This window comes from Cibotium barometz, chromosome 54, assembly GCF_041138505.1.
Source record: "Cibotium barometz isolate CiBa-2024 chromosome 54, ASM4113850v1, whole genome shotgun sequence".
Classification (NCBI taxonomy): Eukaryota; Viridiplantae; Streptophyta; class Polypodiopsida; order Cyatheales; family Cibotiaceae; genus Cibotium; species Cibotium barometz.
The window spans coordinates 6,099,049-6,124,164 of NC_141099.1; the positions used below are offsets into that span (position 1 = coordinate 6,099,049).

General features: G+C 45.3%; 1 protein-coding gene across 4 annotated transcripts in view; it reads right to left on the reverse strand.

Annotated features, from left to right (window-relative positions):
- Nucleotides 1-491: 491 nt before the first annotated feature.
- The window catches only part of ATZW10 (centromere/kinetochore protein, putative (ZW10)), a 118,950-nt gene continuing 94,325 nt past the window's right edge, over nucleotides 492-25,116 (reverse strand). For 3 of the 4 annotated variants that reach the window (XM_086790069.1, XM_086790067.1, XM_086790068.1), the window contains 4 exons: nucleotides 13,732-13,890; nucleotides 13,482-13,647; nucleotides 13,277-13,359; nucleotides 492-1,157 (listed from right to left, as the gene is read on the reverse strand). In XM_086790069.1, coding sequence (XP_086646195.1) covers nucleotides 1,071-1,157; nucleotides 13,277-13,359; nucleotides 13,482-13,647; nucleotides 13,732-13,890 — 495 coding nt within the window. In that variant the 3' untranslated portion in view covers nucleotides 492-1,070. The remainder of the gene's footprint in view (nucleotides 1,158-13,276; nucleotides 13,360-13,481; nucleotides 13,648-13,731; nucleotides 13,891-25,116) is intronic. The other variant, XM_086790070.1, reaches the window with a different exon arrangement.

The window sequence follows — 25,116 nt, forward strand, 5'->3', positions numbered from 1 at the left end:
TATTGTTACATGGCAACCTACTATGTAAGTGTACTAGTCTTTTGCATTGTTTTCTGTGTGCACTATATTTCTAATTTGGTTAACTTAGCTTCAAATTGCCGTACAAAAAAACCGCTACCCAAGCAAGCACTATAGTTTATTATCCTTAATTGACACAAAGGATTGTTGTTTAATGCAAAAATAACTTACCATCTTAAGATAAAATCCCCCTAAGAGGTTCACACTTACACTTATGAATGGTGGCACATGAAAGGTTATACTTAGATCTTACGGATTTCTACGAAGTGACTGTCAAAACCATGTATTAGTTTGAGATTAGAACGAGCCATATAAAACCAGGCATTAACATAGGACCAACTCAAATCTTTTGGGGATTTGTCTTGTCCACATACACTTGCTGATTGAGTCAGAAGCAAACACACATGATGTGCTTCCATGAGTCATGAGCCACGAGCCAGAGTATGTTTACTACAACATCATACCATAGTGTATTATTATCAATGGAGAGGTGCTTTAGATCACATTGATTAAAAAGGGTAGTCCTAAATGCCCTCACGCTTGGTTCCTTTGACTTCACTTCACACTCCAGAGCACACACATTAGCGTTTTTGCCAGCTTGCCCTCGTCCACGTTAATAAGTGCATGTACCTGGGGGAAGTAATCCTTACAGAAAGCACTAACCTGATACATAGATTCCGTCGCACTCTCCTATCAGAACCTTGATATGAAGAAATTATTTACAAGCTCGTTCTACAATCTATGAATGTAACAGTACAAAAAACTCCACTCTCTGGTACCACATCAAACCTTTGATTTCCTTCAGATGCACAGACATCCTCCATATTGACCAAGCATACCACCCGTGTCTGGATTGACTTGGTTCAACTCTGTCTCTTCAAGGAGTAAAAGCTCCAAAACAGTAAAATCGACTTTTCCACTTTGAGAGCCTGCCTTTTCTGGATGGTATGCTGGAGTTCTGTCATGATGGGAGCCAGTTATAGATGTAAAAAAAAAAGCGGCCATGATGCTTTGGTCATTCATGCCCATCAGCTTATGAGGCCTTCCCATGTTCAGGAAAATTGTTTCGCAGCGACTCTCTTTAGACTTTCTTTCCTCAAGTCTGTATCTGAAAATACAGCCTTTATGAGTTTTTGCACCTGCAAGACAAAAAATGCTCAATCTTCTGTTTTGTAAGGTCTGACATAGGCTAGTAACATACAAAAAATGGATCACTGTTGCAAATCTCTCTCTCTCTCTCTCTCTCTCTCTCTCTCTCTCTCTCTCACACACACACACACACACACACACACACACACACACACACATAGAGGGAGCAGTTTATGCATCGGGCTTCTAATTGAGAGATCGCAGGTTCAAGTTGCATTCCCTTTGGTCTCACAGCAGGTGATGCATCACAAAGATAAGAGATGCTTGGTTATGCACTTACTAGAGCTACACTGTCACAGAGAGACCTTGATCTGTCTAAATTCAGGGAGCTGGATTCTACTTAGACTTCCATTACAGATTTCCTTTAGCTCTTACTAGACAGCCATAACAGACATGTGGTGGTGGCACCAGAGGGAGCTGACACAATGCATCAGATCCCACTAGGGCACTGGCTTTTCACCTAGTGATACCACCAGTCAGTAGAGGTATCACCAAAGAGAGGGCACAGTTCTCCTGAGAGCCAAGCGGCCTCACCCCCAGAAATCCAGACCCTCACCCATGTCAGCTCCATAGTCCAGTGACACAGAGATGCACCGATCGTGTCTTTTTCTCTTTGTTCCAAGTTTTAGCCTATTCATGGCACACGTGCACTACTGCTTGGTCTCAAAGACCCTTTGGTTCTTTTGTATATGTTAAATCTCTCTCTTTCTCTCACGCCACATTCCCACTGCTGGTGGTCTCTTCACACAACACTCTCCTGCCCGCTGCCTGCGCTTCTCTGTTCTCCCTCTTTTTCTGTCTTCATGTGACGCTCTCCCACCTGCTGCCTCCCACTGCCCACCTGCTAGATATACTGTGCTTCCCTAACCTGGACAAATGGTTGAACCATCAGCCAGAAGCCACTCCTACCCTTACTTCATCATGCATTGGGCCGGCTCATGTCTTCACCTGTGTCCTTGAGCCTAACTTGAGAAAGGCAAGAAGTAATTCCCAAGCCAAAATGACCTGATCGAGCAAGTGGGATGGATTGTAAGGGGAATTGAAAAAAGTGCTTGACAAGATTGATGCCCAAGTCAATGCAAGTACATAACCAGCTCGATGTGGTGTGCTTACTAGATACTGCCTATGGCTGTTGAACGACTATCCACGAATATCACCGCAAATGCTAGATGGCAAAAATACAAGAGGAGACGGCTAAGATGAAGGAAGTGATCACGTGTATCCTTTGAACCTGGTGGCGGGACATGGACAGATCTCGGACATGCCTGTGTCTCAGTGACCGATATCTATTCAAAGTTATATAGAGTCCCTAGATTTCTTGATTATGAATCTAGATAGGGTCGATGTTATACTAGGAAAAGAATGGTTTTATAGCCATGACGTCCATGTACATTGGAAGGGTCATATTTTGTCCTTTGTAATGGAAGATGCTCCAGTATGTTTGAAGGACATGCAAAGAGCAAGGCAACTCATTTGACTGAAGTAACAGGTAACTCAAATTTCTTTTGTGGATACTATTGTTTTAGGTCAGCCTGGTTGCATGGAATGTGTTTTCAGCACGACAGTCTTTGGTCCTAATGACTTGATACATATGTTGTCATGTGCACCCATGCACTGTTGTACACGGTGACAAATTGGCTGGGTTAAGAGGACTGACCTGACACTCTAAGGCTGGGAGACTGACCTACGTAGTTCGTGCCTGACATGTCCCGGACCGGGCTCACAAAGGGGTCATGGCATACGACAAATAAATCCTAAAAGGTACTACTTTTGTACATGATTCTTGCGTTGTTGATGACTGTGGAGAATTCAGCAAGTATTCATCATTCAGATGCATGTAGATGTCAGCCATAGCAGTAGATGCATTATAGGCATTTAGTTACATAGCATGTAGATGGGGCCAACTCTAAGGCCAGCCCCCAAAGCATGGGCTAGCCTTGCAAGGGCTAGACAACCCCTAGCCTTGCATATACGGACAGGTGACAGCCTGTTGGAGGTCATTGAGTAGTTGGCCAGGTCATGGTAGGCCTGGACAGCAGTTGGCCAGCTTGGGTGGCAGTCGGCTAGAAGATGCAGCAACCCGACCTCAGATCTCAGATGACTAAGCATTGTTTGCTAGTCGTGATTCGGTTGCTACAGCCAACTAACATTTAATGTCAGTCGTGAGCATTTTCTGCCAGTCGACCAGCATAAGAGGCAACCGACTGGCTTCATGTGGTCATATAAAAGGACAGGACCCCATAAATCAGAGATTATCATCAGAATTCAAGCATGTATGCTTAGGTTCTTGCCTGTGAATACTTACAGCCCTACTTGTGCTCTCAGCCCAAGGCAAAGAAGCTAGGTCTCTTTAGGAGTATTCAGCACACCTTCCCTCAGTCTCGGGCCGGTGTATTTCTCTCGAAAGCTATGCACAGTTCTGTCCAACGTTTGGTCGCTTTGTCCTTGCGTTTGGCGGTCAGTCAGCCAGCTTGTCCGCTTAGTCTTGTGGACACAATTCAGCTTGTATAAGGTTCTCTAGAAGAAGAAATAAAGCAAATATTCTTGCTTTGGGGGGGGAGAGCCTTCAGTGGGTAATTCATGACCCCATTTGGTGTCGTCTCTACTACATCTATTTCAGATTCATGTATGATGTTTTAAAGGATTGCTAAAGACTCACTAAACTCAGGTTTAAAGAAAGGCTTCATTGTTTCACATGGTCCTAGCTCGGCACATGCTACATAGGTATTAGAGCTTGGAACGTGATTCAACCAGGCAAACCTAGCGTGAGGGCATCCTGTGGATGGTAAAGCTGAGATCAAGAAAAACCACTCGCCCATCCACAATGGCATCAAGCTGCAAAGACATCACTAAAGAAGAACAACCATTCGAAAAAACGCTTCCGCAAAAAGAAGACGAAGACAACCAAAAGCTAAAGGAGCATATACGGCAACTCCAGATTCAACTCGAAAGAATGCAGATGGAAAAAAAACTGACAGAATTACAGGTAACCTTGGCCCAGCAAGAGACACCTAAAGAACAAAGTTCCTCAATGGAACAATGGTGTCGATGGATGATTGAAAAGAAAGAGTGAGACCGTGAAGCAAGACTGGCCGAACAACTGGCAGAGAAAGCCAAACGCAAGGCCAAAGAGAAGCGATTGAGGGTGGAGCTCAAAGCGAAGGCAAACCATGAGCGATAGGCCCAAGAAGACTGGCGGGGCCGGTTCCAACAGACACTCCGGACTATGGTAACTTCTTTCCACCATGTTCAATCCTCCATAGCCTCGACAACAGTTCTCCGTGCCTCACCGAACTTCACCAAGTACGACAATAAGTGCGACCATTCAGTTGTGCCTTAGTTTATTCACCAGTTTGTTGCCCACTTTCCTCTTTCAAAAATCAACCCACGACAAAGTCCATCTGGTGACTCCACACCTCACGGATGATGCAGTTACTTGGTGGCAACATTGCTCCCGTTTGCACACAGATTCCTACACGGACTTAGCAGACTATGATTGGGACACTTTTGTGTCAGATTTGAAGACCAGGTTTCTACCTCCACAGTGCATGACAAATCTTGAAGATGAGTTCTACAAACTCACCGAGAATGGTTTCCATGTGCTCACCTACTCCAACAAGGTGATCACATCACCCCAACAATTGGAAAAATCCAAGGAGGAGAAGCTCAAGCAGTTCATTCGGGAATTGGATTCAAATCTTCGATTCCTCATTTAAAATTTTGAACCTTAGACACATATAGGGCTTTGACTCTTGCACAGAATCATGAGATGATACTCAATGGAGGCAAGCCCAAGACCGCTCCAGTCACCCCCAAACCTCAGAAGCAGTAGACGCAAACCAATCAACAGAACCAGGCGTCTAGCTAGTAAGCATGTAAGGGAGCTCCCAATTGTTATGGCTCACCCTAACCCTCCTTGAAACACATCCAACAAGAGATTACCTGGTGAACCGCAATTGTCATGAGGATCTTTCCGATGGCCGAGCTCGTAACCCTCGAGGTCTTCAAGCTCTACAACTCCTTGAGAAGCAATTCCACTACGTCTCCCGCGAGCGTTGTCACACCGCCGCGTTGCACTGCAAGTACTCGTTCCTCCTCTCACCTCACTTCACTCACACACACTCACCAGTATGCATTAGGGAGAGAGATTAGCAAGAGGATTAGCAATAGTAAGACTCTATTGCACAATGGGAGAGTATCCTTGTATTATGAGAGATATTCACTTATATACATGGCCATAAGTGTTCATACTCGCTTAAACTATGGCCGACTAGGCACTTTAGGCTCATAAGAGGCCTAATGCTATTACAATGACTACTCTCATAATATATTCATGAAGTACCACTTGGAACTTCATCCTAACTTGCTACCACACGCTCTTGAAGCCGGAATCGCCATTGATATTCCGTCCAACCATTACCGGCGCTTATCCAAGTTGTAGATTTGGACACCATTTCTTCATATCTTGAATGCATGACCTTTTGGTGTATCTACCTTGACTCCTTCATGTAAGATAATGGCGGTAGCTCTTGTTAACCCTAAGAATGGGTTAACATTCTCTCCTTCCTGATGTTGATCACGTCCTTGTGATCGTGTTGAAGACCTTTGTGTGGGGAGAATTGACAAGCTTGTAGATGGCTTTGATGTTGAGTGACTTTCAATAGTCGTTGTTCCTTCAGAAGGAATAAGAAGGGCAAATGAAAAGGTTAGCAGTTTATTGGGAATTCCTAACAGGGTGGGAGGGTGGAGTTTTTTGCGAATGATTGTATTCTTATATTTTAATGAGCACATATATATATATATATATATTTTGGCTCACTTTGTTTTTGGCAATCATAAGCAAGGTTAAATGTGATTTGTGTTAGTGGGGAAGCTAAGATATGTTAATAATGAGAGAGAAGAGAAGGAAGGATCCGGAGAAACGTAGACATAAGCATCATAACGAGATTGTGTTTCTCAGTTCCTCATTTGATTCATTGAAGCGATATTTATCATTTGAATATGCCTTCGATGAAGTCCTTTTTCGAGGCAGGATTCTTGTTAAATATTGTTGAGGACGACTTGTTCCTGCATGCTTCTTCCCATGTGTTTTTTATGCTTCTATGTATATTTAAGTGCTCTAATCAAGCAGATATATATGAAGTACAAGAATTGAGTCAAATAGACTCTTATTAAGCTGCTTCTTTTTGTTAAAGTAACCACTCATTAGCGAAACTTCAAAGAATTACGTCAACTTGCAAGGCTAAGATTTCTTCACTAAGGATTTGAGACTTATGCGTTGTGAAGACTTGTGTTTAGAGAGATTTGCAATTTGAAGGAAAGTTTCAAGTGATGGATTATACCATTGACTAGGCTTTCGCCCACTATGGCCCCCCCATCCAGAGATATACCTGAAAAGTTATCGATGATAAGGCCTTGGTGTAAATATCCTCCAACGCATGAGTATGGATATGTACTTATGGAGCAGCTGCTACATTAACTTAGCTAAAAGAATAGTGAGCTATAAGCTTAACAAAGATGTAATGGCTATTGAAGATCATTGGGAGTGGGAGTTGCTTCTGATATTCTACCTTTTTTAGGTAGGCCATATGTGTGACTCCCTAGTGTGTGTCATTTTTTTTTTCCCTCCTCTTTTTTTTTTAAAAAAAAATGGTCCCACCTTGCAATCAACAGTTCTTGTGTCTATTCTCTATTTTAGAGAATAGGTGCTTATGTTTACCGCGTAGCTTCTACACTTATGCTTCACATCCAGAGGGGTGAAAAGAGCATTGTGAGTTTGTCTTTGATGCGCTCAGAAGTCTCCGTTGCATATCTATATTTGCTAACCTTGCTATATCCTATCCTTATGGGGATAGTTACCCTACGGTAGACAAAGTTTATGCAAGACTTGAAAAGAAAATTCACAAGGGTAATTTGGATAGGGTTGCTAGGATTGGGAGGGTGAATCTTTGACCCAATTTAGTGTTGACTTATATGATTCCTTGAGAGAGCTATGTCGGACCAATTCGGTATTGGCAGTAGGCCTAGGCCAAGAGCTCCATTGATTTAGACCAAGACTCATGGAGCATTCCACCTGTTAGGGTGGAAGGTAGTCAATACCTTTTATTCAAAACCCATTGTTGTTCTGTGATGATGCAGTTTGTGTGCCAGATTGTGCTGAGATTAGGAGAGAGATCTCATATGATTGTTGCATTTGATGGACTTATGTTTTTTTTATCATCCTCAATCGGATGGGCGGACAGAGACGGTGGAATGAGATTTTGGAGGTTATGCTTTGTGCATATGGCTCCAAGCAACCCATCATCTTCACTAGCTTCTTCTTGATACTACTGAGCATATAATAGTGCACTAAGCGGACAACCTTGCCGAACAAATTTCCCAAGATACCATGAGGCTAAAAGTTCTCCACCCAAAATAAATTTAGTTGATCCCTCTTGATAAAGCCAAAAGATAACATTTTTCATTCTAGGTCCAAAGCCCATCTTGGGCTATAAATTCCCAGTGTACCGTATCGAAGGCCTTAGCTATGTCCACTTGCATGATGAGAACATCTTGCTCTGTATACTTGGCATATTCAATGCCAATACATACATTTGCTATATTGTTAGTGATTTGTCTTCAAGGGACAATCCAGGATGCAGACCTGCATGTAGGACACCTTTTATTCTCTTGGCAAGCATCTTGGTGACCAATTTATATATAACTTATATATAACTGGCATTAAAGAGATAGGATGCCAATGGCTTCACATAGCCATTTTTTGGGCAGTAATTTCAGCAAGCCTTCTTTCCATGAGCATGGCAACTATCCAACATTCCAGCAGTGATTCACCATAAGCAAAATTGGCGATCTCAAAATATCCCAAAACATATGAAAGAACTCCATAGTCAATCCATCCCAACCTAGAGACTTCCATTTGTCTAGGCCTTTTAAAGCATCATCCAATTCTGCAACCGTGAAAGGCTCATCCATATTGTTAGCCTTTTGGTGTGTAATGACAGGCATAACCTGTTGCAAGAAGAGTTCTCGCACATCAAAAGCCTCCCTCAAAAGTGGAAGAGGAGCAGCAAACATGTGAGAAAAGTAATCATGGCAAGCATTTGCAAGCTGTGTTTTTGTGCAAGGCCAAGCACCATCTGTCCTTTTGACTCTTGCAATGCATTGTTTTTGTCTAGAGGCATGCAGGCCTTTAAAAAAAGATTTTGACGAGTAGCCTTTATCAAGTAATGGCTTCTACCTCGCCCTAGTTTGCTATTTATTAAGCTTATGTTCATCATTATGGCGAAGAGAATTTTGAGCTTGTGTTAACAGCTGATGTTCATCATTATTTAACTCTCTAGAAAGGCTGACTTTAGTGTATTCTTGTATTACAATTTTTTCTTGTTCGATTTGTCTTCTATTCTCTTCCATTACCACTTGCCATAGTCTTGTATCACAGCTTGCATTCGTTGTACAAAGCTGAACCAAGCGAAGTCTATATCCTCTTGCATGTGCATGAGAAGAGGATGCAGAGCTGTACATACCAAATCATCAAAAAGAGCATGTGACAAATAATTGTTATTAATCATCATAAGTAACCTTTTATGAGGTAAGGGAGAGTTATTGTCAACTATGCCAAAGTACAGACCAAGTCATACCGGCAACTGATCAAAGAGGCGCAATGTATGATCAATCCATATCTTACATGTGTATGCATCATATTGAGCAGCATTTAGAAGGTACCATCTATCTTAATGTGCCTAGTAATGCAAAACAACATTATGATGAAAAGTATAACCCTTTGAATGTGACATGATCTGTGTCCACAAATCACATGCATCCAAAGAAGTCATTGTCTGCATCCAATCTTGCCTTTCAAAGGACATCATATGAAAGCGGTGAGAGGTGTTATCATTAAAGTCAAGTGAGTTATTGAAATCCCCTATAATGAAAGCATTTGAAATCTATGGGTATGTGCGTAAGGAGTGCCACATCTCAGCTCTATGTGCTGAAGTCTACGATGCATAAACACTTGTGAATTCATATAGCTCTCTTGCAATCATACATTGTACCACAAGCCAACGGCCATTCAGATCATTGTAGGCTAATGTAGGCTGTAAAACATGCTTAACAATTATGAGGGCGCCAGAAAAACCATGATTTCCTGCATATAAGATTTGATATCCAGAGAAGACTCCTTGTCTTCCAGCAAAATTATGCTGATTATGCTCTCATGGGATGCATAGTATTTACATATGACCAAAACAACATCCATTTATTTACATCACAGAGGCCTTGTATATTGTAAGTGAAGCACCTGATTGGTATAGACATATTTACAAAGTAATGTAGAGGCTACACCTCAACTTGCATGGAAACCCGACTGGTTAAGTCACCATGCAAAGAAAGTTCTGCATTTTGAACATCAACCATTATATATATATATGTATATATATGTATATATGTATATATATGTATATATGTATATATATGTATATATGTATATATATGTATATATGTATATATATATATATATTTTTTCAACTGGCCTTTGGCCCAAGATCCTCCCATAGTTACCAATTTTCACCATCCGTAGGCGCTTATTTATCCACCTGTAGGCAATGCTGCTGCGGAAGCACCAAGGGGGGTTTTGAACCCAGGACCTCTTAGTCCTAGGCAAACACCTTCACCGCTTGAGCTATCACTCATTAGCTCATCAACCATATTTTTGTGCATTGAATTTTTTGCATCATGTGAGAACAAAGAATAACCTCTGACTACGGCCGCCCACATCCTTCCTACTCTTGTAATATTGCCTGAAGTCTCGACTTACACCGAGGTAGTTGAAGCAGATGTAGAAGCTCCCTCTGTCTAGGAGGTATTGTTTTTTTGGGAGCCTCCCATGCATCACAATCAGGTTTGTCTTTGTCTTTCACATTCATTGCATGAGAACTTGTCGAGGCAACTTTTGCTTTTCCTTTATTGAGACCTACATGCTATAAATGATTTACATTCTTCCCCTTTTGAGTTTGTAATGATGGCATAGGAGTAGCTTGAGGAGAGGTCCTCGCTGCAACAGGTGGCCGCAATGAAAGCGACGAACATTCTAATTGCATATGTCCAAACTTTTTACAAGTAAAGCACGAACTGGCAAAATTTTCCCATTTAAGCTTGAAGAAAACTTCTTGTGTCGGAATGCCTTGCATTTCAACATCCATTGCTACCCTATCAGGGATTTGTTTGTCTGTATCCAAAAGGATATAGAATCTGTTCACACTACCAAAAGATCTAGGACGGCATACAACCTTACCAAGCGATTCAGCCAAAAAAGCGCATATAAACCGAGAGATCTACCACCTCTACCCATACAGGGCACCTGTGTTTAATAAAATTCTGATAGTCCTTGGTGGGTGACCGAGGGTAAACATGCACCATTTGTTGTCCAAAGAACAAGGGTGACTTTTCTAGCAGCATTTGTTTATACTTGAATTCAGTGAGAATCACCTCATAAAAACCTCTTGTTGTAGAGTAAACCCCTTCCACAAAACATTCGCCAAGCATGGCTTTTATCCATTGACTAATATTTGCCGCAACAGGTATTTTACCAAGGAAAAAAAGAATTCCACCTTTTTGAGATAGTCTTGTTTCAGGGTCAAAGAGAACATGACTAGGAATTTTCAAACGAAAATCCGGTACAGGCACATCCCATGCTTGTCGGTTATCCACAACACCTTCCTTAAGAGTGTCGCAAAACTACTGCAGTTCACGATTGTCCCAACGGAAAGGCTACAAATAAGAATGCAATTGTCTGCGTTTGGGATCAACAGACAATTCCCTTCTATGGTAAGTAGCTACAGATTGGGCCATGAAGAGAGGGAAAAAACACACGCAAAACATACTTGAAACACAAAAGATAAGAAGACACAAACATAACAGAACTAAAAGAGAAGATGAGGGCAAAAGCAAAGAGGAAGAGGTAAGGGGTGAAGCAAAGAGAAAAAAAGAAGTAAAGGAGAGAGAAAACGATTGAATACAATGAAAGAAGCAGGCGCGCGCGCGCACACATGTGCACAATCACATCCGGAAGAAAGGAGATCACAACACAAGAGGGCCGACAAAAGGTGCTTGAACAATGAAGAGAAATGAGAGGCTGGATAGGTGAACAGCAAGGCAACAAGGGCAGGCGACAGGCAACCGACGCTGCAGAGGCAGCATCAGGTGGCAGGATGCGAGCAGCCAGCATTGCAAAGGCAACGAGGGGCAATAGACGGTTGGCACTGTAGATGCAGTGGCATGCAATGTTGCATAGGAGACACTCAGACGCGGGCCTCACACACACACCGTGGGTTCTCACACACACACACTTTTGTTTTAGTGAAACCACTGCTTCATTAATAAAAGTAATGTGCATTCATAGTTGTCCCAAAGTGGGACAGCTATAACTTAGATCAGAAACAGTGCGAAAACACCTCGAACTGCGGGAAAGATAGCTCTCCAAGATCAAAAGAATCTTTGAGAGACTGGTAAAGTGATCTATGGAAGAAGAAAAAAGGGTCGACATGAACAACAAAAAAAAGCAGCTAATTCCAAACATGGTAAATAGTCTAGAGTGCCCAAAATCTCGTCCAATCTAGAAAGACTGCATAAGCTAGCAATGGTGGAGAGAGTTGACAAAAAACCAAATTGCCTCCCAAAAAGTCTACCTGGAAATCGTGCCCGCAGGTGCCCTGACAATCTGTCTAGGAGGGCTCAAGAGTGGGAGCAGTACCACAGATGATGGGGCACTGTCTCACGTGGGTGAGAGCATTGCCTACATGAGACTGAAGCAATGTGTCTACATGCCAAAAGAATCCCCACCGGAAAAACACCCATAATAGATATCCATAGAAACAATCGTTGCTTCAAGGGCAATTTGCTCTTCCATATTTGTCCCAATGCCCAAGTCAAGGATTTAGACATCGTCCATCTCTTTCTCTCTCTCACACACACACAGAGAAGGCTCCGAATCCCAACAAACCCCCCTTCACAGCAAAGGTAGAGATGCTTGCGAAAACCTTCAATAGTCATAGTGAGTTGGCCTCCAGACTTTACCACATACGCCACTACAACAAGAAAAGGGCATGTTCTCCGCTCCAAATTTAGAGGCTCGGGTATGAGCATGGCTAAGGGACTTCACTAGAACATGGTCTTTGTGAAACTATCGGAGACCAAGGTTTGATTTCATGGAGACAATGGCACCAACATCCATACTCTCATGTTGGGCTTGATATAGGAACTTGACCAACAAATGGTAGCCTACATCAACTCACCAAGACAACCCCTGTAGACCGAAGTAGGGGTAAGACAAGAATGATGGAGCCTTTTATAACAATTAGACAAGAATGATGGAGCCTTTTATAACAATTAGGCATTACATAGAGAACACACACACACAAGGATCATTTGATCGAAGTGCTGACTGATGGATGGAGGGTGCAGAAGGAATAAGGTGATATGTATGAAGCTCTGATACCACTGTAGGGTTTAGTGGCAGCGATATGGTAGTGAGGGAAAGAAAGAGATAGTCATGGGGGGAGAAAGAAAGAAAGAAAGAAAGAAAGCTGTATTAACGTCTACTAGAGGCCGAAAGAGAGAGAGAGAGAGAGAGAGAGAGAGAGAGAGAGAGAAATGAAAGAAAGAAAGATATATTAAGTGTCTACTAAAGACCCAATGGGCCTCTGAGACCAAAGTGATACGAGAATGTCCATGGCATATCTCATCATGGAATGGAAAATAAAACAGAAAGAAAACATGAACATAGCTATCTCACTGGGGTGATACAAAACTGTCCATGGAAACTCATCATGGAATACTAAGAACATAGAAACATGAGAGCAACATCAGCTCCGAGAGAGAGTGAAGATTTGCATGACTCACAAAGCTTCAATATTACTGATGTGATGGTTACATTATATGGGGCAACAGGCCATCTACCTCTTTGACCTTACATTAAATGCACACTTATCCACTCTCCTAAGAGTGGGTTCACGACATAGGGGTACACCTACACATAAGACTCCAAATCCCAACAGGCATAACCCACGGAAGGTTTTACAACTTGAGGCAACACAATGTATAACTTAGGTAATACCTCCAAGGACGAAAAGCCACAGACAGCCAAGTTGCCACTCTCCCATGCCTGTGTAATAGATAGCAGAGACATGTCCAAAAGCTCTGCAAGAATGTGACAGAAACATTGTCAGCAGATTGGAAAGAGACCCAACATCCAAGGTCCTCACAACCAACAAAGCACCCAAGTAGTCTAGAAGATGTGAAAAAAGGTAGATGATGATTGCCTGCCAATCGCAGAAGCTTACACCAGGTTGGCACCAATCTTCCTATTTGGTTCAATGAACCAAGAGACCCTGCAAGTGCCGTGTTTTGATTCTCGAGCCCATCACCAACTAAGCTTTGCAACATCGGCAACAACCGATCCTCTAAAGAAAAAATCAATCTACGAAGCTGCAGAAGAAAACATCAAGCAGAGGCCAAAAATTTCAGTGGGAATTCCAGAGAATTGAACAGCATTAAAGCAGGCAACTCAACCTGTTCAGTCTCTCTCACATCCATGTCATCATGGTTGAGAATCTCAGATGTCAACCGTCCAAATGCTGATGTCATCAAAAACCCCATGGACTTCACGTAAATGCTGTGTATCATCACTGGTTGCCAAATCATGCGTACTTTCTCCAAGAGAAAAACTACCTAAATTCCAGCCATCAAGTCATTGTCATTACATATATTAGCCACTGGGTAGAATTCAATAAAAAACCCTGCCTAACATGTTCTATCTATGAAGTCCTGAAGATTTCACCCTGCTTACCACTGAATTAAAGATAACCTCATAAATGGCTGGTGTGTGAACCGCTCATTGCAACAAGGTCCCCCTTATTCAAAGCTCATCTGGTTTGTGATATCTAGAATAACAAGGCTGCTCACTAAGCGCAATGGTTTACTTCTTTAGGTATGTTGCTTTCCCTTGGCTGATTTGCAGGCACTAACACAGAGATGGTCTACAGCTCAGTGGGTTTGGAGATCAGCGCCTATTTTCACATATGGGCAGGAGACAGTGGAGTATGTTGACTCATACACGTATCTTGGAGTGGTGTTCACTGGGCCCACATTTTCCATGAGGGTGAGGGGGGCAGCAGAGGCCAGATTGACTAGAGGATATGCAGCACTAGGAGGTCTAGAGAGGATGTGCTCACAGGTATAGTTTCAGGAGCCACGCACTAAGCTGTGGCTTTTTGACACGCTGGTCACATCGGCTATGCTATATGGAGTACAGATCTGGGGGCCTAGCCTAGATCGTCCCAGTCGATCAGGACGCACATACGATGGATGGAGATCGATGGAGAGACCACTTGTGTCCATGATCTCCAAGATGATTCGGGCTAAGGCCTCGGTACCCCATGAGATTATTAGAGCCGAGATGGGAGCACCACCGATCGTAGTCGAGGCTCTTGCCAGATCAGTGTCCTTCATTCATAGCACCTGGGAGCTTCCCCGACACCGGTATGCATGACTTGCTTTAGAGTCCTCTCATCAGCTAGCCATGGAGGGAGACACTTCATGTTGGTATGCGCACATAGCATCCTAGTTTGACCTCCACGGGTTCAGTTTAGACAGACTTCCACCCTTCCAGTACTCTCTGGAGGCACCCTCTCTCACCTTGACACATTCTGAGATTAGTAGAGTCATCAGACAGGACCTCATTCAGTTGGACAATAGGAGGACATGGCTAGAGCCCTCATAGGAGTTGGGGACGAAGATGGCTTTCTATAGAGACCATCTTCTCCGCACCACTGAGGATGGCTTTATACTTAGACCGAGCTACATGGATACCCATCTGTCTCATGGATTGAGGTGCGCCATTGGGCAGATCCGCACCTCTTCACATCAGTTAGAGATAGAGATAGGCAGATTTAGAGGCATACCTCCAGGGGACAGGATTTGTCAGATTTGTTGGATAGAGCCAGAGACGGAGGAGCACTACATCTGCCGCTGCACAGCATATTATGAGATTCGAGGGCGCTACCATTGCCTTTTCAGAGAGGGATTTGGACCACTGGCTTGCGTTTTTATCTCTTGGAGATCCGCAGGCTCAGAGAGTCCATTATCAGGAGCAGACACCCGACTGGCAGGGAGTCCACACAGAGACAGATTACTGACTTCTTTAGAGGGACTACTCGGGAGGACACAGCCGATAGCCCAGCAGTGGGCACCCCGTGGGATTCTAGCTGAGAGAGCTATCCAGTTGGGCAGATCTAGACGCCCGAGGGTTCGCGGATCCTCACATCGGAGACGGTGCCTACACCGGAGGATTCAGAGCATCATTGCGAGGCATCGGGCTCGTCCGACCAGGCATCTCACTATGGCAGATATCCAGGCCATCCGGCAGAGACCCATGCTAGAGCTCCTAGGATGATTACGACTCCAGCCATATACTGTTGTACCCATTGTCACTTTTGTACTCCCCCATATTCATGTATTCAGGTATCCATGTACTCATGTACCCCATTTAGACTAGTAGCATTAGCTTCCCCCCTACTGATGTATTGTGGGGCTCTCTGTTTTCTTTTCCAGACAGTGTATCAGATGTCACATGGTTGTAACTTTGGTCTCATAGGTCACTTTGGCCTTTTTGAAGACGTTAATATAACATTTCATTTCATTTCATTTTCATTTCTCTCTCTCTACATACATACATACATACATATGTATGTATGTATGTATGTATATTCATAGATGTTGAGGACCCCAGAGCTAGATTATGAGCAACTGGAGCTCTCCCATTCCCCCCCCCCCCCCCCGGAGTTTTGTACTGCTTGTCCATGCCCCCTCGCCCCTGCCTTTCGGCGCTGCCCTCATTCACCTGGTTTGCAGCGCCACCGTCTGCCGCTCTCCCATCTCCCCTGTCCCTTGGATGCCTTCCACTTCTCCCCTCCCGTCGCCCTGTTGCTGCCCCCACCCTGTGCGCCAGCCACCCTTGCCTTCCCCCACCGCCTTTGCCCTCCTTGCTACCCCTCCTCTCGATCACCGCATCTCCTTTCCTTTGTGCCCCTCGCAGTTTCGAGCTTCCTCCTCTGCTTGCCCCCCCCTCAGCCCTAGCCCTCTCTTCCCAATCATCCTTGTCTTCTCAGCACACATGTTCGCCCAGGTTGTTCTCCTTTCGGCATGAGTTGGCTTCTCTGGTCCTTACAGTTTACTTTCCTAGCCTCAAGAAGGAGTATCTTCCCCTATGGTAGAGTTATCGGGAGAGTGATGGAATCCCCCCTTCCCTCCCCGCCTCCCCGTGGGGCGCGCGCGCTGCTTCAGTTCTAGCTTAGATGGTGGGGATTCCCTCCCTTCACATCTCATTGCCTCTCCGGAGTCTATTCCTCATGTTATTTCTCTTCATGCCTCCGGGAAAATCCTATCATGCAGAGAGTTGCCTACTCTCCCCTCCCTAGACAGTGCTTCGTTTGCCGTCAAACGGGGGACCTTGCTAGAGCGTGCCCCTGCTGTCAATCCAGGAGTGCCCCTGTCTTCTCAGCACACATGTTTGCCCGGGTTGTTCTCTTCTCGGCACGAGTTGGCTTCTCTGGTCCTTAGAGTTTGCTTTCCTAGCCTCAAGAAGGAGTATCTTCCCCTATGGTAGAGTTATCGGGAGAGAGATGGAATCCCCCCCCCCCCCTCCCTTTCCTGGGGCGCGCACGCTGCTTCAGTTCTAGCTTGGACGGTAGGGATTCCCTCCCTTCACATCTCATTACCTCTCCAGAGTCTATTCCTCATGTTATTTCTCTTCATGCCTCCGGGGAGATCCTATCATGCAGAGAGTTGCCTACTCTCCCCTCCCTGGACAGTGCTTTGTTTGCCGTCAAACGGGGCACCCTGCTAGAGCGTGCCCCTGCCGTCAATCCAGGCGCACCACTACCAATCCCTCCCCTCGGTCCCAACACATTTCCTCATTAGGCCGGGGGGGGGGGGGGGGGATCCAGCCCTTAGGATCCAAAGCACCAGGCCCCAGTGCCCTGAGGATCTTGGGGTAGGAGAATGGCAGGCCGCCAGTCCCAAGCGGAACCACCGCCATGTCTCTAGGGCGGAAGCACGATAGCCTGGCGGGTCCTAGGAGGATACGGTTATGTCATAGAACTGCTTTGAGCATTTATCTCAACAGCCCCCCAGACGATGATGGGACCCCCTGGGTCACGTCTCAGGACCCGGCGCCAGTCCCCCCTTTCTGGAGACAGTTACCTTGTTGTGATCCTCTCCCTGATGTCTAGATGCCTCTTGAGATCGATCTTCTAGCCCTTCTACACCCCTAGTGGACTGGGCCCCATAGTCGCCGCCCCCTCTTCTTCCAACCAGGTCCCCCCCAGGGGCTTCACTGATTCCACCCGCCTCTGCTTTGTTGGACCTCCCTCATACCCCCCTTATCTACTTCTCTTGAGCATGCTCGCCCTCCACCGGCCGCATCCGATCCAGAGAGGAGGCAGTAGACCAGTTCATGCGGCGATTGATTCGCCATTTTCTATAATGCACGGGAATGCTATGTTAACTCCTCAAGGGAGATAGCCGAAGCATGGATCTCGGAAGGGTTCTTAGTGATGACTGGCAAAGGAGAGAGGGGGGGAATGTGTGTCGAGGTTTCTTGAAGAGGTATCTGTTTTTGCAACCCCTTTATAGAAGCCATACATGCCTCCATCTATTCCCCTTGTCGTGCTATGATGCACATAAGTTCCCAGAACATGGTGTTCATGTCATCAGTGATAACCTAGCTTCTGGAAGCAGTCGCTGTCAAGGAACTGCGATCTGGTGTTCTCTCTCATCGTCAGAATTTGCCATAGTGGGCGTGGTCAGGATTTTTCTAGACCGCAACAATACCATCCACTATGCATGTGGGAGACGTTCCCGGTCGCTTCCGGAGGCTATAAACCAACCATCCTTCGAGGGATAGGAGTCACATCAGAATGGAAGTGCAACCCATGTCTGAAAACCAACCAGCTTACAGATAGGATTATACTTTGGATAACGAATATTCAGCCCCTTGTTTCCCGACGATTTGCACAATGTAGCAGAAGTAAGAGTGCAAGAGAGAGGGACACAGAGAGAGAGAGAGAAAGAGAGAGAGAGAGAGAGAGAGAGAGAGAGAGAGAGAATCACAATAAAGACAGTACACCTAATTGAATCCCAAACACCCTCTGTAGGGCCCCCACCAAGGATGGTGTATTTGCTTTATTGAACGATGAGAAAAGACTCAAATCTGTAGATGGCACCATGGCTGTAAAACTTCAGCCTGTGGTAGATCTGTTCTTGACCTTCAAGCTTCAACTTTGCTTTAGGCTCCCTTTGGCTGTCCTTGCCCTCGGAGTTCTTCAGCACTTTGTGAATCATGAGATGCCAAAAAGACTAACTAGGCAATGCTTATATAGTCTCTTAGATGCTGGTCAGTGGATGCTCTAGGAGGCTGTCGCCCTGTAGAAAATACCTACAGGACCTGGTTTATGTGCCTATTAAATAGACGCCTTTCACACCGATTATGCTGGCTGCCTTTTGCTGCCTACAGTCTGGCAGCCATTGTGCCCTGGCCACCTACTGGATTGGCTGCCCATGGGCTAGCTGACTGGCTGCCCAGGCCATTGGGCTGGCCGACAGGCTTCCCAGGCCATTGGGGCTGGCCGACCTGGCCCCTAGCCGTTCTAGGCCTGGCGCCCCAAGCCTTCCAGGCCTGGCCAACAGCATGCCCAGCCAAGTGTTGGCTGTTGGGCTTGGCCATGGGCCTCTTTGGGCCTTAGGATGGCCTACAAGGCCTAACCCCTTTGTGGGCAAGGGTTTTAACCCTTTTCTCGGGTGGCCCATAGGGCTGCCCCCTCTATCTATATGCAACTACATGCTCTACGCCTCAGATGCCTAGTATATCTGGCCACAAGCCGAACACGGTACACCCAAGACACCTGACATCATTCCATAGGGTGATCTACAGTACGGATTGGCATTGCTTCATGTGCACCTGACCAAGACCATGTACATGACTTATACACCTAACCTTGGACGATTAGAGTGGAACCCTGGTGGACTCATCCCGGACTGGGGCTTACAAGGGACCAGTTTCCACTCCAGGTCCTGCACCTTCTTGTACAAATATGTCCAGATGGCATTCAAGTGCGGGATGCACGTGACAAGTACCCTGCCAACTTGTCATGATCCATGGGGGTTCTTTTTTGGTGTTCTCCAATGCCCTGCTCATGCCCTAACTGGTTTGTTTATCTGCTACAAATCAGGGATTAGCCTTGGGATGAGCATGCCCATGTGCATGCACATGACAACAATAAAGGTATAAATAAGGTCTTGCTGTGCATTACACGATCTAGCTAACTGCATGTTACATTTGTGGTCCTATGAGGACACCATCGATTGGGGGATATCTCTACTTTGTGACTTTTATTGATGACTACTCCATGCACACTTGGGTGTATCGATTGAAAGCAAAGTCATAGGTTTTTACATGCTTCAAACACTTTGTTCGTATGGTTGAAATGTGTCTACATAAAAATTGGTATCCTTCGTACAGATCGAGGGAGGGAGTATATGTGAAAGGAGTTTCATGTATATCTGGCTGAATGAGACATGAAACATCAATGTGCAGTGCCTTAAGCACCTCAGCAAAATGGTATGCCAGAGAGGAGTAACAGATTTCTCATCAAGATGGCACGTTGCATAGTTAAAGGCTAGGATTTGCCTCGTGTTTTTTGGTTGGAGCCAGTTATGTGTGCCACTTATGTGCTAAACAAATGCCCCTCCAAGGCCTTGCAAACACTTACCCCTTATGAAGCTTGGAATAGCAAGAATCTCTCTGTGGCTCTCGTTTTTGGTTGTCTTGCTTATGCTCTTGTGCCTGAGCAACAACGCAATAAGCTGGATGATAAGCCGGTATATTGTATTTTTGTGGGATACAAGATCATTGCATTGGCAACACATCATATACCTAGATGAATCCAGGAACATGCCCAAATTCATCTTTTTATACTCATGGTAGGCAACCCACAAGACTATATAACTATCAACTCCATTATGCATAGTATGGACTAGATGTTGGGTAGAAGGGAAGCTAGCCTGCACACACACACACACACACACACACACAACCTCAAGCACAGAGAAACGTGAGAGTGCTAGAAAAGATGTACTCAATAATGATATGAAATGAAAGTACAAGTGATTACTAAAAGGCCTAGGGCAAAGTGCCCAACACACATAAGTGTGTTCACATAGGGAAAAAAACTGTCCAGTCACAGGGAAAAAGTGCCCGCCGTCAGTAAGCTGGGTTCACACCTGAACTAGCCGGGAGTGGACATGACCAACAAACCCCCCTCAAGTGAATGGTGTGAACGGGTAGCAACAGGGTGATAAAGTTGTGAATGCTGCCCTGCACTATGCTCCACAGTAAGAGTGAACTGCAGTGCCAATGGAAAAAGCAAGCACTATATGACGAGAAAAAGGAGAATCCCTAATGTCATAGTGCTAATGCTAGAGCACAATAGTACATAAATGCATCACCAAAAACGCATGGCAAAGATCATGTGGACATCAACTGCATCAAATCAAGAGGCATCGCATAATACACCCCTGAAGGCAAGTACCAAATGCCAAGCTAAACTGCATGTAATCCACATCAATGCTCTGTAACTGCACCAGTGATAAGCATAAGAAGAGGTAGCAGATATAAGCATGTGTAAAGGCAACACGATCCAGAAGTCATGCCTGTGAGACATACAGTGTAAGCTGTAGAAGTGATACTCATCAATGGAGGATCCGATGAGGAAAAAATCAGCAATGGGAGCAATCAATGCATGGGCTTGAGCATCCCTAGCATCCCAAGTACGCTGTTGCTGAGTAGGAGGAAGACGAGGAGGTGGACTTGTAGGAGGATGAGCGGGAATCACTTCACCTTCCGCTGGAGCAGGTGCAAGAGGACGCTCCTCAGTGCCATCCACATACAACCATACATTTTTGGCAACCAAAACATGACGCATCATATAAGCCCACATAGGGTAGTTGTTCCCATTGAGCTTGTCCTCTTGAGATAGCATTCCAAAGAGGTCATTATTACTGTTGGCCATGATAGTACAACAAATCTGTCACACGTCACCACGAGTATGCAATGCCCAGCAAAGCCGTAAGAATGCGCGAGATAAATAGCAAGATAACCAATGGACTGAAAGGTAACTCCTTCACCATGAGAAATACATATGCATGTCCCAAAACTACAAGTGTACTGCACGATGATGCAAATCTGTCAAAGTGTCCACAATGGCGTACATATACTGCAGCAAACCACAAATGTATACATGTGCCGTGAAAAACACAATCAGCTGACAACTGTAAGAGCTGCAAGTGCTCAAATCCTGGCAGATCAAATGTAAATTGGTCGAATGCTCCAAAAATGGGCTCAATGTAGAAAAGCCCTAATTTTTAGGCAAACAATTAGACCACATCTGAACCGGATCTGCACCTGTAAATCTGCTAATGCGTTTGTCACCTATACCAAGTGCTGCAATGCCCAAAAATTGGGAGAAATGTCCCAATGCCAACCAAATGTGCCTGTAATATCCAAAAACTAGGGGAAATGCCCCTATGCCAACCAAATCTGCCTATAATACCCAAAAATTTGGGGGAAATATTCCAATGCCAACCAAATGTGCCTGTAATACCCAAAAATTTGGGGGAAATGCTCCAATGCCAACCAAATGTGCCTGTAATACCCAAAAATTTGGGAAAAATGCTCCAATGCCAACCAAATGTGCCTGCAATACCCAAAATTTGGGGGAAATGCTCCAATGCCACCCAAATGTGCTTGCAATACCCAAAATTGCTTGCAAATAGTACCAATTTCTGCAAAATCCCCAAATTTCTAGTGTAATTATGCACCAAATCTGCTGAAATCAATGCAAATGTGTGCCAATGTTGCAATTCCAGGGTCAATGGTGAAAACCCCCAATTTTTTACAGACAAAATGTGCAATTTCAGGTCAAAAAATTGCAAATCTCTCAAACCTTGCCAATTTTGGGTAGATCTGAAGGCGAATCTGAAGTTGCTTTGAGCAATGTAGAGCAGGTACACATGTACAGTTGTACGGTACAGGTGCAGGGAGGCTGTACGGGGCACGGTACACGGCGGCAATGGTGGCACCTGCCCGTGAGGGCGACGGCAGAGGCGGCGGCGCTCAAGGCGGTAGGCGCAGGTGGCGGCGGTGGCAAGTACGGGCGTAGACGGCGGCGGCACTGGGCAGATGACGGGCGGCACAGATTTGAGGGCAGCAATGACAGATCTGGCGATCCCAGATTTGGCAGTTGTGAAGCCGGCGGCACACGGATCTGGCAACTACAATCGATGGCGGCACACGCAGGTACGATGGGCATAGGTGACAGCAGCGGTATAGGTCAACGCCGTAGATATGATAGGCGGCGAACGACGGCGGCGGCGGTGGTGGCGCACACAGATCTACCAGGCGACGACGACGGCTGTCGTACAGGGCAGTGCTGTGCACAAGTACGATCGGCGCACAGGGACGGCGGCGATGGCAGGGCGGTACAGTACGGCGTACGGACAGAGCAACAGCGGCATGCAGAGGCGGCTGAGGGCGGCGACAGGGTGGCTGCAGGGCTAAACCCTAACCCTAGCCCTAATGCAGCAAAACGCTAATGCCCTGATGTGTGCAATAGGCTCAAGCTCTGACGGGCAGCAGGGGGCAAACCCTAATGCTAACCCTAACCATGCTCTGATACCAATGTTGGGTAGGAGGGAAGCTAGCCTGCGCACACACACACACACACACAACCTCAAGCACAAAGAAACGTGAGAGTGCTGGAAAAGATGTACTCAATAATGATATGAAATGAAAGGGAAAAAGTGTCCGTCAATAAGCTAGGTTCACACTTGAACTAGCTGGGAGTGGACATGACCAACACTAGATATTACGACATCCCCACTAACGTCATCAGTGCCCAATAGTAGGTGTAGAACTTTATATCAAGATATGCTCTCACAAACGCACTCCACACACACACACATAAGAGCATATATTCACACAAAGCCCTTTGTACTGAGTTTCTGTCAAACCTCCGGAGATGCAGGGCAAACTCAGCCATAATGAAGCCTAGCACTAAGGGAAGTAGCAAATAGAAAGAATTCGTTCAGCAAATAAGTAGTTGATAGGGCAAATACACCGCTAAAGATAGAAAGAATAAGCACAATATCAACTGGCTGCAACTTGGATGAAAACTTCACAATGTGAAATCTGCATGTCTTCTAATAACGGCTGAATTATATACCTAGATGAATCTAGGAATATGCCCAAATTTACCTTTTAGGAACGCATCATGGTTGGAATGTACATTAGTTAGATATTAAGACTGCCTTCTTGAATGGTGATTTGCATGAGGAGATGTCTCAACCTCGTGGTTTTGTTGAGAAGGGATGGGAGTCCAAAGTATGTAGGTTAAGAAAAGCTTTATATGGCCTTCGCATGCTTCCAAAGCATGCTATGAGCATGGTTTGAGAAGATAAAGACATACTTGGTTGCAAGTCCAAAGTATGCACATTAAGAAAAGCTTTATATGGACTTAAGTAGACTTCTAGAGCATGGTATGAGAAGATAAACGCATACTTGGTCACAAGTCCAAAGTATGCAGGTTAAGAAAAGCTTTATATAGCTTTAAGCAGGCTCCCAAAGCATGGTATGAGAAGATAAACACATACTTGGTGGCAAATGGCTTTTGCAATTGCCCAACTGAGAGTATCCTCTATGTAAAGAGGAGTAAAGAGTGTTTTTTGGTCATCGTTTTATGACAGATTTGAACTCGTTGCATTATTATTTGAACATACAGTTTATGTAGATAATGATATTGTGATGTTATAGTCAAAGTACATACAAAGACTGCTTACACAGTTTGGTCTTGAAGATTATAAGTTTGTTGCTACACCAATAGAGATAGGTGTGTCATGTGCACAGTGTGTATCTACCGTGTGCTACACGCACACAAGACTAGCTTCGAGGTTTGGGGAAGCTTAGAGCTAGGCAGGCTGATTGGCGAGCTGAGTTAGGGATAGACTAACGGGCGGGCACCCAAGTATGGACGGGCGGGCGCCCAAGTGTGGACGCCCGATGACCGGCCAAGAGCCTATAAAAGGGTGGCCAAGGTTAGTCATTAGTCATATAGAGAGTCTCGAAAGTTTGTGAGAGCTCTATGGTCTTGGAGCCTGGATCTAGTGCAGACGTGCACCTGCTTTATGCAGCCGAGGCCGGCAGCAGTCTCGAGGCCCACGAGGGTAGCTTCGTGGCGGTACGGGACGTCGCGAGGTGGAGATTGGTCGGTACGTCAACCTAGTTAGCTCAGCTCGTGGCTCGGTGGGGACAGCCAAGACTGTGGGCTTGCCGACGGCTGTCATGGTTGGGAGGTGAGTCGGGCCTGCACCCCCTTGCTTGTTTGTTTGTTTGTTTGCAAGTTTCGAGTCTCGTACCAGGAACGATCACGAGGATATCCGATGGGGATTTGACAGTGGTATCAGAGCATGCCTCGTGAACGAGCAAGTCGGTAGGTAGAGAAGATGAGGTCGATGAAAGGTATGTGTTCAAAAAGCTTGCTGTTTTTCTGTGCATACTGCTGTTTTCAGATTTAGTATGCGTTTTTTTTCATCAAAGAAACCCATGATGATGGAGATTGTGGTCTAGAAGGGTCGATTTGTTTGCAAGAAGTAGGCTGAAGATTCGTTTGTGCAGTTGCATGAACCGTTGGGAGAAAACAGAAAAAAGAAAAAGCACGTAGCTTTTTGTTGAACGTAAGTGAGATTGAGAGAAGAGAGATGCATTTGTGTTGGAACTGCTGGTTGTGACGTGTTACTGGCGGGCAGACAAACGGGCGCCTAGGGCTGTGTAACCAGGCGGCCAGG